Here is a 13,112-nt window from a genome sequence, read left to right as displayed (position 1 = left end):
TTGCCAAATAAGTTTTATTAGTGATTGTCACTTTCTTGATGTCTTCTGAGTTTCTTTATACAGACTTTTATTGCTGGTTTGATTAAAGCATCACCAAAACTTTCTCAGGCAGAGAACACAAAAGTGGATAGTTCCTGTGTATGAAGTAGGTCCAAGTGGGACGGAGTTTTCTTCTTTGAGAGGTGTTTCATGGAAAGATGAAGTGGTACAGGACTGAAGAACTGCTGTTCTTCACTGCATCGAGTGTTCCCATGTTTTTATCTTGCTAAGTTTTAAGACATTCATGTTCATGTGTTTTATATACGTTTGGTGCAAGCACTATTGAGAAATTTTTGTATTTTCTCTCTGGTTGCCACAGGGGGTGGGGAAGATTCCTCCCTAAACTTTTCTTAGGAAAACTTTGAGAGCTCTTCCTATCGCCTCAGATCAAACCAGAAAATTACTCCACCAGGGCAAGTATGTGTAGGTTTGGTGGGGGATGTGTAGAGCATGATTGTGCAGAAGAAAGGCATGTGGAACTGTTGGTGGCCCCTGGAAGCAGGGAGAAAAGGGGCTGACAGAGGAGCAGAGGCGGCAGCTGGAAAGCTCTCTCCAGCTGTGGACAAAGAAGGCAGAAGTGCTTAGGCTGACTGAAGACAAGAAGAAAGATTTTGGGTTTGAGAAGCACTGAAGGGTTAGGTAAAGTGAGGAAAGGTATTTGGTCTGAAGCCAGTAGCTTGACTGCAATGATACGCTGAGGAGGTTGGAGCCTCTTGAGTTTTGTGATGTCTTTGAGCCCCAGCCCTGGGGCAATCCAGACTATTGGGACTCTTAAGTCCTTTCAGATGACTTTCCTGAGAAAGGGCTGCTCTGCTGTCATTTTCTGAAACACAGTGAGAGGATCCCTCTCTGGCTGCGTCTTCCCTTCTCTGCCCCACATGACAGCCAAAGTGAGTCCATTGCCAGCAGGAGTGGTGTGCAAATGGGGAATGTCCTGGGGCCACATGGCCAGCGTGGAGCACTGCTATTGGGATGCCAAAAGTCTGGTGGGGAGAGAGCTTCTTGTGACCATGGTCACAAGGGTTTTCAGGATGAAGAAGAGACGAGAATGTTGACTCTATGATCAGAAGGCTTGATTTAGTATTTTATGATATATGTACCATTAAGACTATACTAAAAAGAAATAGAAAGGAAAAGGTTTCTCCAGAAGCTAGCTAAGCTAAGAATAGAAAAGAATGAATAACAAAGATCTGTGACTCAGACATAGAGCAAGAGCCGGCTCTGCCATGAGTGGTCAGGAAATCCAAACATCAACAGGAGACCCATCACGGGTCTACCTGTTGCATTCCACAGCAGCAGATAACCATTGTTTACTTTTGGTTGCTGAAACTGCAGCTTCTCACAAGGAAAAATCCTAAGAAAGGATTTCTCATGAAAGATGTCTGCGACAGCTTCTTGTGTCTCATTTGCAAGCTGAGCTTCCTATCCCCTTTCAAAGCCTTTCACAGTCTAGTGCTCTGTCAACAGTGCCTCAGTTCCATGGTGGGAATTCTGAAGTCCTTTCAGAGAAGCCTTGCCTGAAAGAGAACAGGTCTGGCTTGCAGTGCATTGCTCTGGAGGCCTTAGGAAGTTGCTTTGCCAGCCCTTACCCACTTACTGGCCAAAAAACACACGTGAAAGACTGAAGCTTTGCCAGCTGTGACAGTGGCCCAAAGAGAAGGCAGTTAGGGGCAAAATAAGGAGAATTATTTTGGTGCTGGCACACACATCAGATACCAGGTGGGTGAGAAAAGCCATCTGTAAATAGCTCAGCTGACAATCAGGGAGGGGAAGGTGCAAAGAAAGGAAGAGGTAGGAATCTCAAAGGAATGAGAGGACTATGTACAGAAGTTGAAATTAGCAAAAAGAAAAAACAAAAAAAGAGTAATTGGATAAAATACTGAAAAAGCTAAGCAAGTCTTCTCTTGGTGCTGGATGGTGCATTGGGGGATAGTGTTGGCAGCTTTGGGTGCCCATCCCAAAGCCATCACCTGTTTTCCCTGTGCCCTGACGGGTTCAGACAGGCTGTTGATCTGCATGGCCACTCCCAGTTGGCCCCAGAGTCCTCTCCACTTCATGATCAGCTCACCATAAGTTTTCTGGCTGTCATCCGTTGTGGCATCTCTTCTCCTGAGGCTTGGTGTTGGTCACTGTTGTCTGATGTGTGGCTGTGTGGTCATTTTTGGCCCGTGCCCTCCAGGACAAACCCCCACACTCCCCCTTTTTTGTTTTATTTAAAATGAATGGTATAACCATTATAGTAAAAATAATACCTTCTTATACCTAAAACCAACACAATACTTAGTAGATTTTAACTAAACTTGGGAATTAAAATGAACAGGTGGGTTGATATTGCAGACATAAGCAAACAATAAGTAAATACAATTTTCATTTCCCCTCACTTCTCAGGCCCTGACTCCCAGACGGCTCCCGCCACTTCATTCCCCCTCACTTACCCACAAAACAAAAGAGAACACAAAATCAAATCCAAAAGACTTGGGGTGACACCTTTCCCGAGTGGCCTTCAGCAAACACACAAGTCAAAAGAAAAGGTTTCATGGGGGACTAGAATGGGGGAACCTTCCGGTGGTGCAGGGCACAGAACTCCTGTGGGGGCAACAGAGTCGGTCCTCCAGCTGTTTTATTCTCAACTTCTATTGTAGCACTGATCTCTGACATATGTATTGCAGCAAAAATGGGGGACTGCTAATACAAGAGGAAAGTGCGGGCAGGGTTGAGGGCAGTCAGAAAGTGGGTTAGGGTAGAATCCAGGACACCATGGCCGGTGCTGTCCTGGCAAGGGGTCAGAAGAGGAGGGGAGATGGCAGATGGCTGGTGGCTCGCCTGTGCTTGCTCTTGAGCAGGTTCCATCTCCCGGCCTGTCCTTCCCAGGGATCGTGGTTTCAGGGAAGCGGGGGCGGAACACAAAAACTGAGAAAGGAAGTCTATCAAATATTGTGCAACTAAAATTTAAATTTAAATGGTAGTCAAATATACCGTCAGTTACCACCAAACATAGCAAAGTAAATGATTTTCAATAATCACGGTATCAAATGTATATTGAAACGATAAACAGGAGACCATGGGGGAGGTTAAAGTCTAGGGGACATTCTTCCAGGCCACAGCCCCAGGAAGTGCCCTAGCAGGCCCACAGGCCTCCACAGTGGCTCAGGCAGGTCCCAACTGCACAAGTTTTCGCTCCCTCATGTTGGCCTTGGTTCCCGTGGCAGAACTTGCCTTCCCGCTGGACACTCACTTGCGCCTGAGCCCCTGGAGAAGCCCGGCTCCCTCCCCCTCTGCCCACAGCCACAGCAGCATCCCCAGCAGTGACACCACTGCTCTGCTCCATTCTGCCCTACTCTGCTCCTCTAGCCACAGCTGCAATGCCTCTATCTCCACAAGAGCTTGTGGCCTGTAGGCACTGAAGGAAGAAGACCTTTGCACGCTTCCAAACCATGCCACAAATCCCATCCATGTGTCTTCCCACATCGAAGAAACACCTGACCATTCAGAAGCAAATTTAGAGCTTATTCACAGGGTGAGAACAAAGGGAAGCTTCCAGCACAGTGAAGGTTTTATTTATTATAGTATTTATTTTGCGTATTCGAATAAAGAGACTACGAACTATGACCTAGAAACTAGAAACTTCAAACTACGAGCTATAATCTACAAACTACAAACTACAAAGTGCAAACAAGAACAATGGCCTCTTCCAGGGCTAGTATCTCCTGCTGGCCATAAACTGCTGCGTGGCCGTGATCAGAGGCGTCAGCTCGGAGGTCGGCTTGGCTGATGTTACAAACGGATGCTGCCCAAAGAGAAAAAGAAAAACATGAACTGGTACTTTCCTCACAGGCTGAAACAGGCTTTCTCTGGCTACCAGAAAGATACAGAAAGAAGAAAAGGAGGGCATTCTGGGCACCACTGTCTCCACATCCAGGACCTTGCTACATGAGGCAAAATGGCTCCCAATCCCACAAATCCGTGACTCCAGATGTCTTCAGCTAAAGGAGATTTGGTCTAGGTGACCTTGAAAGGCTCCTTCCAAGGCATCCTAGGCCAGGATTCTCCTTTGTTTTCCTTTGCAAGCCCCCAGAGGGGAGATTCTTAGGAGCGGGCCCCATCAGACGCCTTGGACTTGAGCAGATGAGGAGCCCCTGGCAGCGGGCAGCTGGCGCAGCCTGCAGCCGCTTTGCCTTTTACCTGCAGCAGTTCCTGGGCAGACCAGCGCCTGTCCTCGTCCCTCTCCAGGCAGCAGTGCAGAAAGTCTCGCAACCACGCCGACTGCTGCCTGGGCTTCTGCAGCTTTGGCCTGCCCCCGCTGCTGATCAGCTCTTGAACCTAGAGAAGAAGGAAATGCCACGCTCTACCTGTCTCCTTTGCACCCCAAACTGCTCACACACACCCCACGGGACAGGCTCCACTCTCCCGTGGCACTTTACTCCCTGCCAGAGCCTGGCAGATACCTTTCCTACCCCTACTGAAAGAACACAAAGCCACAGGCAGCCATAGCCAGTCCAATAGGCAAAGGCTCTTGCCTTCACCCCTGATTTCACTGGCTGATGGGGACTAAAAGCCCAGCTTTGCCCTTTTGTCAAAGCTTCCCTCAAGCAAAAGGCATCACCATTTTTTGTGCGGTTCGTGCACTGAAATGGCAAGGGGACGATCTGGACAAGGAGCACGAGAGACTATGCAGCCTGGCACCTCTCATTTCCAGGTGTTAGCAAGCTTGCCAGGCAGAAGAATGGGAGCAGATTGTGTTTGGGTGTCAGCAGTATCTGAGAGCAGTTGCAGCGCACCGTGCGGGAGGTTTTCATCCGGTAAGGAGGCGCCCCTTCCACCATCTCGATCCCCACAATGCCAAAGGACCAGATGTCCACTTTGGGGCCATAGAGCTTCCTGGTGAAGATTTCTGGCGCCATCCAGTAAGTGGTCCCAACAGCTGATCTCCGTTTGCTCTGCTCAGCGGTCAGCTGAGCAGCAAGGCCAAAATCAGCTGAGGAGAAAAAAGAGGCCAGCGTGAATGAAGAAAGCAAAGCAAAGAAATCCCCGCTGTACCAATGTCCAAGAGGGCAGCATGGAACCCGGCTGCCAGCAAGGGGCCATGCTGCCATTCCTCTGGCCTGCAGCCGAGGAAATACGGAATTGGCCAGTTAGCAAAAGCCCCAGCTTTCAGGCAGTGGCTTTTAGTGCCCTGAAGCTATTAGACTGTAAGTGCCTTGCTTGGGAAGGGACACATGCACAAGCCAAAGGCACTCCTGAGCCCTTGTTCCCAGCAACACCTCCCTGCACCTTGGGGCTGTGCTCTGCACTTGCATCAGGGCAGCCTGGACTGCCACAGGCACCACTGCAGGGAACCGGCAGTCACCCAAAGGCAGCCCCACACCGCAGCCTGCCACGGCTGAGCCTGGCCAACAACACCCACCCAACTTGACGGATCCGTCCAGACCCAGGAGAATGTTGTGGCTTTTGACGTCCCGGTGGATCACTTGCTTGGAGTGAAGGAAATCCAGGCCTTGCAGGCACTGAGAGAGGAAAAAGAAACACCAGCCTAAGTGGATTTCATCCCACAAGCGGGGAAGTGGCACATTTGCAACACTGCAACATTCCTGGGCCATGCTGAGCCATGGCACGACAGGCTGCTGGCAAGGGCAAGAGCTTGCTGCTCCAACACAAGGACAGCAGTGCCTTTCTAAGTGAGGGTGTGTTTGCTTCTGAAAGAGAAAGGACAATTGTTCCTCCGGCCACTGCCCTGCAACCACAGACTGAAGCAGCACTGCTGCAGTGGCTGTGCTCTCTCCAGCCAGACAAGAGTGGATGCTTTTGCAAACACCCCTTTGGTGCAAGGCTCTCTTCGAGGCTGAGCTCCATGACAGCCCAGTGTGTATCTTTGTCTGTGCCACTTATTTTACATTGTGCCACCAGTACTTTGCCCGTCCAGGGAAGGAATGCAGCACACACAGGCTCCAGGCAAGTGTTTAGAGAGGCAAACACAAACACACTAGAAGAAGGGCAGGGACACTGGCAGGCACTTCAGATGCTCTTGCTACTGCCAGTCATAAGAGAAAGGCAGCAAGGAGGCTCAGAAGATGAAATCTCTCCTCTCCTTGTCACCCATTTGGAAGGACCATCCCGACCAAGGCATGGGAAGCACAGGCACCATCCCTTACCTCCCGAGAGACAGCTGCTATCTCTCCTTCTGCCAGGCGAGTCTCCCTGATGACATCGTGTAAGGAACCTCCGTCCATGAATTCCATCACGAGCCAGAGTTCCTCGTCCAGCAGGTAGCTGAAAGGAGGAAACAACAGCCTGGAGATGAAGGCGTGCACTCACACCACCTGATGGATTCTTGTTTCTGTGTCTCTCTCAGAGGAAGACAGGAGGAAGTGAGCAGTCATTCACTATGCTCTACAGGTCTTGAACTCTGGGCAGTCTAAAACACTGCTTGCTATCCACACCAACGAACAGGCCAAGGGAAATACAATCTGCAGTGCTTCGGTACACTTCAGACCCATGGGGAAAAAATCCAACCCCAAAGCCAACAAATCCATGGGGAGAGAGCACAGGAACTTTGAGGCTGTTGGCTCAGTAAGATAGGGCCAAGTCCGGCCTTTGAAAGCGCCCTTCAAACTCGGTATGCCAGGAAAGAGTAATGCAGCCCCAATGCAATCTCCTCCCAAGACACTGTAGATCAGCCCAGAAACAGGAATGAACAGCTCCATCCTCTGCCACCCACCAAAGGAGTGCTTGAACCTCTGGCTTGCAGGATGTGAATGACCTTTCACAGCAGAACAGCAGAGCCACTCACCTGTCTACATAGTTGACAAGGTTGGCGTGCTTATTGCCACGCATGACCTGGATTTCATTCAGGCACAGTTCGCTGCCGCTCTCTTGCAGGAGACTAATTTTCTTTATGGCCACCTAAAACGACATGGAAAACCATGAACCAAAGAAGTCTGTGGCACAGGACCACAAGGGCAACATGGAGACAGTGATTATGGGATGATAGTGCTGGGCTGGGCCAAGCTGCCTTGTGACAGGACATCAGACCGCCTGCTCGGGCACCTCCCAGGACACAGAGCCACATAGCCTCTGCCTTGGAAACCTGGCAGAAACACGCTCTAAGCTCTCCACCGCAGAGGTCTAACAACACTCACTGTGCCCAGAGCCAGTCTTCTCCCATGGCCTTACTTTATCATCCCCATGCTCATTCACACACCTCTTGCAAGCAGGAAGCCATTTTGTGCCAGTAAAAATGGAGCAAAACTGCTGGGAAACCATTGGCACTTCTAGGGGATTGGATCATTACTCCAGCAGTCACTGGCATTCTCCATGGCACAACAACACAGCAAACAGTTAGAGATGTGGCAGATAAAATGCTGTCCTAAAAACATCCTGAGGGCTATTCCTCCTAAGATATACAACCCTACATACTTCACAATGAAAAAATGCCACGATGATGAAAACATCATTAAGGACACCTCCAAAAACCACAATCCTAGCATTTCCTCACTCCAGGAATTTTCATTTTGCTCCACTGAAATACTTTTCTTCACACCACTGACATTTGCAATTACTGCCTGACTATAAAAAGAAATAACCCATGCCATGATCTTCTAGGGATATACACCGGGCTATGAGCAGGGCTTAGGCCCTTGAGAGACTCCTTGCAGACCACTCTGTCTAAGCACAGTTCCAAGGGCAGCACTGCAGGTGCCTACAGAACTACCAGCACGATTCCCATCTATTTGCTAACAGCCAGAAAAGAGAATTCAGGAACCCTGCAGCCCCAAAGAGCAGTACCATGCTCTGAGACACCACCTGGGCACTAAGACCCAGCCAGTGTGTCCTCCTCTGGCCTCCTTGCATTCCCAGGGGCAGCTGAGAAGGACAAAATCTGTCCCCACTGTATTTGGCAGGCGGACACTGCTCTGCACTTCATCTGCCTTTGCAGCAAAGCTCTCCAGGCCACCCAAAGCTCAGCCACAGCTCACAGCAGAGGGGAGGGCACTCGAGAGCTGCAGAAGCTGCGGCGCTGCTTGGCGCTTACCTCTTCTCCTGTGGCAGTCTCCACTGCCATGCACACCGTGCCGAAACCCCTAGAAACAAAACAGCAGCGGAGAAAGAAGAAGTCCTTTAGTCCCTGCCAGTGCAAGACACTGCAGTCCAATGGCAAATAAGTCCTGGGGCAAACAGTAAATGGAATAGGACAGATTCTCCTCTGGGTCTTTCCCCCCTTTTCTCTTTCTCTATCTGTACATGTGTGGGATTTTTCCAGGAACTTGCCAGTTGGGCCTTCTCCCACTTCTCCCTGGAGCCTGTCTGTCAAACTCAAGCACCACTACTGAGGCCTTCTGAGAAGCCTGAGGCCACGGAACAGCCATTGCAGGAAAGCCTCCAGACACAGATCCCTTCTCCAGCTTGCAAGGAAGTTAGTGCCCAGCCATAGCTGCAGCCACAGCCAGAGCAGGGAAAGGCTTCCATTGCTGCACACACAAATGGAGAAGTCCTCAAAACACAGGATCCTTGGACACCAGCGTTCTGAGTCCAGAGCTGTTGTCAGCTGCTTCTCTTTGGTGCACCAGACACCTGGAGGACTCTGCTTTTCTGGAGACTTCTTGTACATTTGCCTTCTCACAGGGAAAATGTTGCAAATCAGTCCCATTTCCAGTCAGCAGAGCCGGCTTTCAAAGGGAACAGCTTGGTGGATTCTTTGCAGGAAAGGCCTAAACCCCACAGGATCCACCAGGGTTCTGCCATCAGCCAGATGATGCCTTTTCCTCTGGAGTGCATTGGCACTGGCCATTGCCCCGAAGCTTTGTCTTTTGCCACCTCAGCTACAAAAGAGAGCTGCTTCTTTCATTTCTGCTTTTGGCTGCTAGACTAGGTGGTGGCCATCCAGACCACTGAATCTTGGTTTCAGCAAAATACTGGAAAGAAATGTTACCCAGAGCTGTTCCCTGACAGCTGTCAGCTGCTGACTTGACCTCTGAGGCAACAAAGTTTCTCCTCCTTTCATTCCCACGCATTCTGTATTCTTTTGAGACATGCAAAAATGCTTTCTCCTAGGAAGAGCGGCAATCAGGTGCAACAGACTTGAGGGACAGGAGATCTGCCAGGTGCTGCTCTTTGCCGCAGAAAAGACATTGCCAGCGTCCAGGTGTCTTTGCCGCCCTGCCTTCGGACCACAGCTGTAAATGCTGACCAGTACTGAGAGATCATCAGGCATCATCCTAACGCAGTGTCTGAACAGCTTTGGAGCTTGCCTGACGTCGCTCTGGGGAGATGTGACACCAGCAAAATGCACAGGCCCTGCCTTTGAAGAAGGAACTGTGGCTGCACTCACCCTTTGCCAATGGTTTCCAGCTCTGTGTATTCAGCCTCAGGATCTCCCTCGCTCACCAGCATCTCTGGAAAAATCCCAAGGAAAGATGCTCACTTCAAAAGAGATCCCACCCTGCAGCAGATCAGAAAGGCAGCCCCACTCTCTGCGACTCTGGGCCCTTTCAACTCAGGCAGTCGGCAAACAACAACACCACCGCACCACCACCACCACCACCTCAGAAACAACAGCAGCAAGACGAGCAGCCCTGCAGCACAGATGGCCTGTACCAAACTAGACGTCTAAACTAAAATCTAAGCACGTGCAGAAACAGTCAGAGGATGCAGGGATCAGAAAGCTGTAACCAAGAGAACTGGTTGTTGTCTAGAAATGTTAAGGGCAGCAGGAATAACAAAACCTTGCTGGTCTTGGCAATCAACACTCTGTGACCTTCAAGCAAAGCTTTAATCCTTGCAAACATCAAAGGCATCTTGGCTCCTGGAATCAATTGTTCTCAACAGCTGCCCTTTGCAGAACAGCAAGAATATTGCGAAGTGCTTCCAGCAGAAGCACAATCTGCAGCTTTGAGCAGGACAATTTTGCCTAAACAATGGCCTTCTGCCTTTCAGGAGCAGCAGCTCATGTTCCAACCTACTGTGCTGGGCCTTAGGAATGAGGTGCCTCAGCCTTTAGGACAGGCCGAGTTCTGAAGATGACCTTGGCCGTGCCCCACAGGAGCTCCTTGAGCGCCTACTCATTGGCTGGGTCACGGCCTCCTGCTCAGCCAGAAACAATCTCTGGTTTGCCTTTTGCCTCCAGGGAAGCTCAGGCAAAGCCAAGCCAGGCTGAGCTGCTCTCAGAGGCAGGAGCAACACCCCGGTGACCCCTCACCACCTCAAAGCACAACAACAGGTCCTGTGTGGAGGCCTCAGGAGCTGGCACTCAGCTGAGGAGGAACAGGAGCTGGGACAGCTCATGCCGACACACGCACACACAGGGCACTGCTCCAGCAGACAAGGATCACAAAGGACGTACTCAGCATGGCCAGGCACTTGTCCTCTGTCCTCTCTCCCAGCTGCTCTCTGCTGCCAGAGGAGCTACTGGTGCTCCAGATGCACGAGCTGCTCCCGCTGCACTTGCCAGCTTGGGGACTGGAGGCTCCTTCAGAGCCTTCTGCTGCAGCTCCTGCAGGTGCCAGGACAGAGGAGGTGGAGCTCTGGGAAAAGAAATGAGTGAGGTCACAAATGTGCCTGGCAGAGGTGCCCCTGCCATCCCATTTCAAATGCAAGCCCCTGGGAAGATGCTGCTGGCCACAGCCAGGGCTCTTCACCTCTCAGCTTTTGCAGCCCGCTTCTCCAGCTCAAGGCCCAAAATCCAAAGGCTGCTTTTACACCATGGACAAAATGACACCACACTCACTGCTAACCAAAGCAGGCACTTACTGATGATGTTTGCTCTGGGCCTGGGCTGACAGCAGGGGCAGGTTCATGAGCACCTTCCTCCTCTTCAGCCTCTTCCTCGCGTGCAGAGGCAGCCAGAGCAGGTGCTGACGCTGCCCTTCTGCTCTGGGGACACACAGCAGCATGAGGGACAGGAAAGAACCTGGCATTCACCACCTCACCTATATTCAGCTACAGGCCCCGCTGCATCTCAGCTGTTCCTTTAGCTACTGACAGCTGCTGTCTGCGCAGGGCCAGGTCCCTCCTGGGGACAGTGTCTCCTCATATCCTGCAAGCTTCTGAACTGCACCTTTGCACTGCTCTCTTCACTGGGGACAGGGAGCCTGCACAGCCACTGGCCACCAAGGGCCTCACTTGTACCCCAGCAGCATGCCAAGACATCCTAATGCTACCTCCTGTCTCTTGCTAAGACAAATTCACAGCCTCTTTCAGAACAGTAGGAAGGTGATCCCTGAACTTCCAAGTTCCAGGCCTCACTGCCTGCGGGAAGGGCAGGAAAGATTCCAGCCCTCAGCATCTTCAGCCAGGCACGGGAGGTGCTGTCTGATCGGAAACTTGCAGCTATGCTTTGCTCCAGCCACAGGACTGCCCAGAGCTGCCACTTACTGATGCTGCATGCTCAGGCCCTGCAGTGGCAGCAGGTACACTTTGCTGGGCATCTTCCTCCCCTTGGGCCTCTTCTTCAGGAAGACACACAGCCACTGGAGGCTCCGAGGTTCCCTCTGGGCTCTGCAGACAGACAGCAGCATCAGGGACACGTAACCTCCTTTATATTCAGCTCTAGACCCAGATGCACTCAGGAGAAAGCATCTGCAGAGAAATGGGATTCTAAGGTGCTCAGACTCAAGTAAAATGGGCCAGCTGGATTGGACTGCGCTCTCTTGTACAGGAGAAATTCCATCATGGCAGCCAGCATATTCAGCTGCTTAAAAGTTCTGGAAAGGAACGGGAGAAAACAGCCCTGGGTCCTCCTGCTGCTGCTGTTGCTGCAAAGGGCCTGGACTGGACTTTCATTCATCCAGCCAGGCTGGCACCGGACTGCAACAGGCCCAGCTCACAGCTTGCTCCGCAATTGCCAAATGCTACCAAGGCCAGAGGCTCCTTTGCCACTCACCCAAAGAGCGGATTCTCTCCAGGCACGGCTGATGTGACCTGCAACACACAAGGGAAAAAGAACCAGATGCTCTAAGAAAACTGCCTGGGCTGGCCATGCCCACCCCAAAGTCAACCCAAAGACAGAGCATTCTGCTTTCACTACACCACTCCAGCAGCATCCCTTGTGGCACACAGCAAGCAAGACAACAGCAGCACAAAATACTGCCTGGTGTCTACCTTGTCTCTCCTCTTTGGCCACTCAACCCATAGAAACTTGAGACTAAGTCTACAAGTGGTTCTCTAACAGTCATTGCTTCTGCCCCACCTCACCCAGCAGCGGCTACAGCTCCTCTCTTTGCTGTATTTCAGTCTGCTCAAGACATTGCATGCAGCAATTGCCATGAGCTTACTGAAAACCTTTCCCCAGGGAGGCTTCACCCAAGTCCCTCTGAGCCATGGTGGCAGTCCTATCATGACACAGCACAGGAACAGCTCCTGTGTGTGGGAGCATACAAGAACTCCTCAAAAATGTCCATCTCAGAGGCCTTTACCAAGCTCATTCTGTGATTTCATCACAGAACAAATGGCTCTTTTAGCGCGCAGGAAGTGTCAAGTTCCACAGGCAAATGCTGGGACGAGGGAATGCAGACAAGAAGCCTTGAACTGAGGGACTTTGCCTCAGTCCTGGAGAGCAGTGCACAGCTTTTACAAGGATGCCTGCCAAGCTCTCCCAGTCTTCCCATCCTGGAAGTTGTCTTGCTTGAGCCAGCAAACTGAGGAGACTCCAGACTCCATTGCCACAGGCCGTGGCACGGCAGGAGCGGAATCCCCGCAGGCTACGTCACAAATGCTGCCCATGCCCCACTGGCTAGAGACACGCCCTTCTTAGCTGTGGGCAGGGGTGTTACCCAGCTGAAGGCCTCTTTGTGGCATTTGGGTTTCCATATGCTGCACTGAAGAAAAACGTCTACTTACGTGCCAGGTGGGTGAAAAAGTACCCGGAATAAGCCACGGTAAAAGCCGTGAAAGCTGCAGCACACACTCCCTCCATGGCTGGAGCGGTGCTGCTCAATCTGCAAGGGACAAAGCCTGTAGGGAGAAAACAAAAAAACTCAAGAGTCCTGCTGGCAGAGACCTCGTCGATCAGCAGGTTCCCCTGCAGTGAGCGTGCCGCAGAGCTGCTCTGCACACTGAGCCCTTCCGGGCCTCGGCACAGC

The 13,112-nt window shown here is 51.3% G+C and overlaps 1 protein-coding gene across 1 annotated transcript; it reads right to left on the bottom strand.

Moving 5' to 3' along the window:
- Nucleotides 1-3,736: 3,736 nt before the first annotated feature.
- Nucleotides 3,737-12,946, bottom strand: LOC143692266 (serine/threonine-protein kinase PAK 3-like). Its single transcript, XM_077172185.1, has 12 exons — nucleotides 12,871-12,946; nucleotides 11,915-11,952; nucleotides 11,407-11,529; nucleotides 10,376-10,556; nucleotides 9,365-9,428; nucleotides 8,069-8,117; nucleotides 6,827-6,939; nucleotides 6,189-6,306; nucleotides 5,444-5,543; nucleotides 4,818-5,014; nucleotides 4,222-4,359; nucleotides 3,737-3,826 (listed from the first exon to the last, which is right to left on the bottom strand). Exons 1-12 carry the CDS (start codon nucleotides 12,944-12,946, stop codon nucleotides 3,737-3,739), a joined length of 1,287 nt encoding a protein of 428 aa, XP_077028300.1.
- Between the last annotated feature and the right edge of the window lie 166 nt (nucleotides 12,947-13,112).

The sequence above is a fragment of the Agelaius phoeniceus genome, chromosome Z, assembly GCF_051311805.1.
Source record: "Agelaius phoeniceus isolate bAgePho1 chromosome Z, bAgePho1.hap1, whole genome shotgun sequence".
Taxonomy (NCBI): Eukaryota; Metazoa; Chordata; class Aves; order Passeriformes; family Icteridae; genus Agelaius; species Agelaius phoeniceus.
Note: the sequence above shows the minus strand (reverse complement) of the source record. Positions and strands in the feature narration are given on the sequence as shown.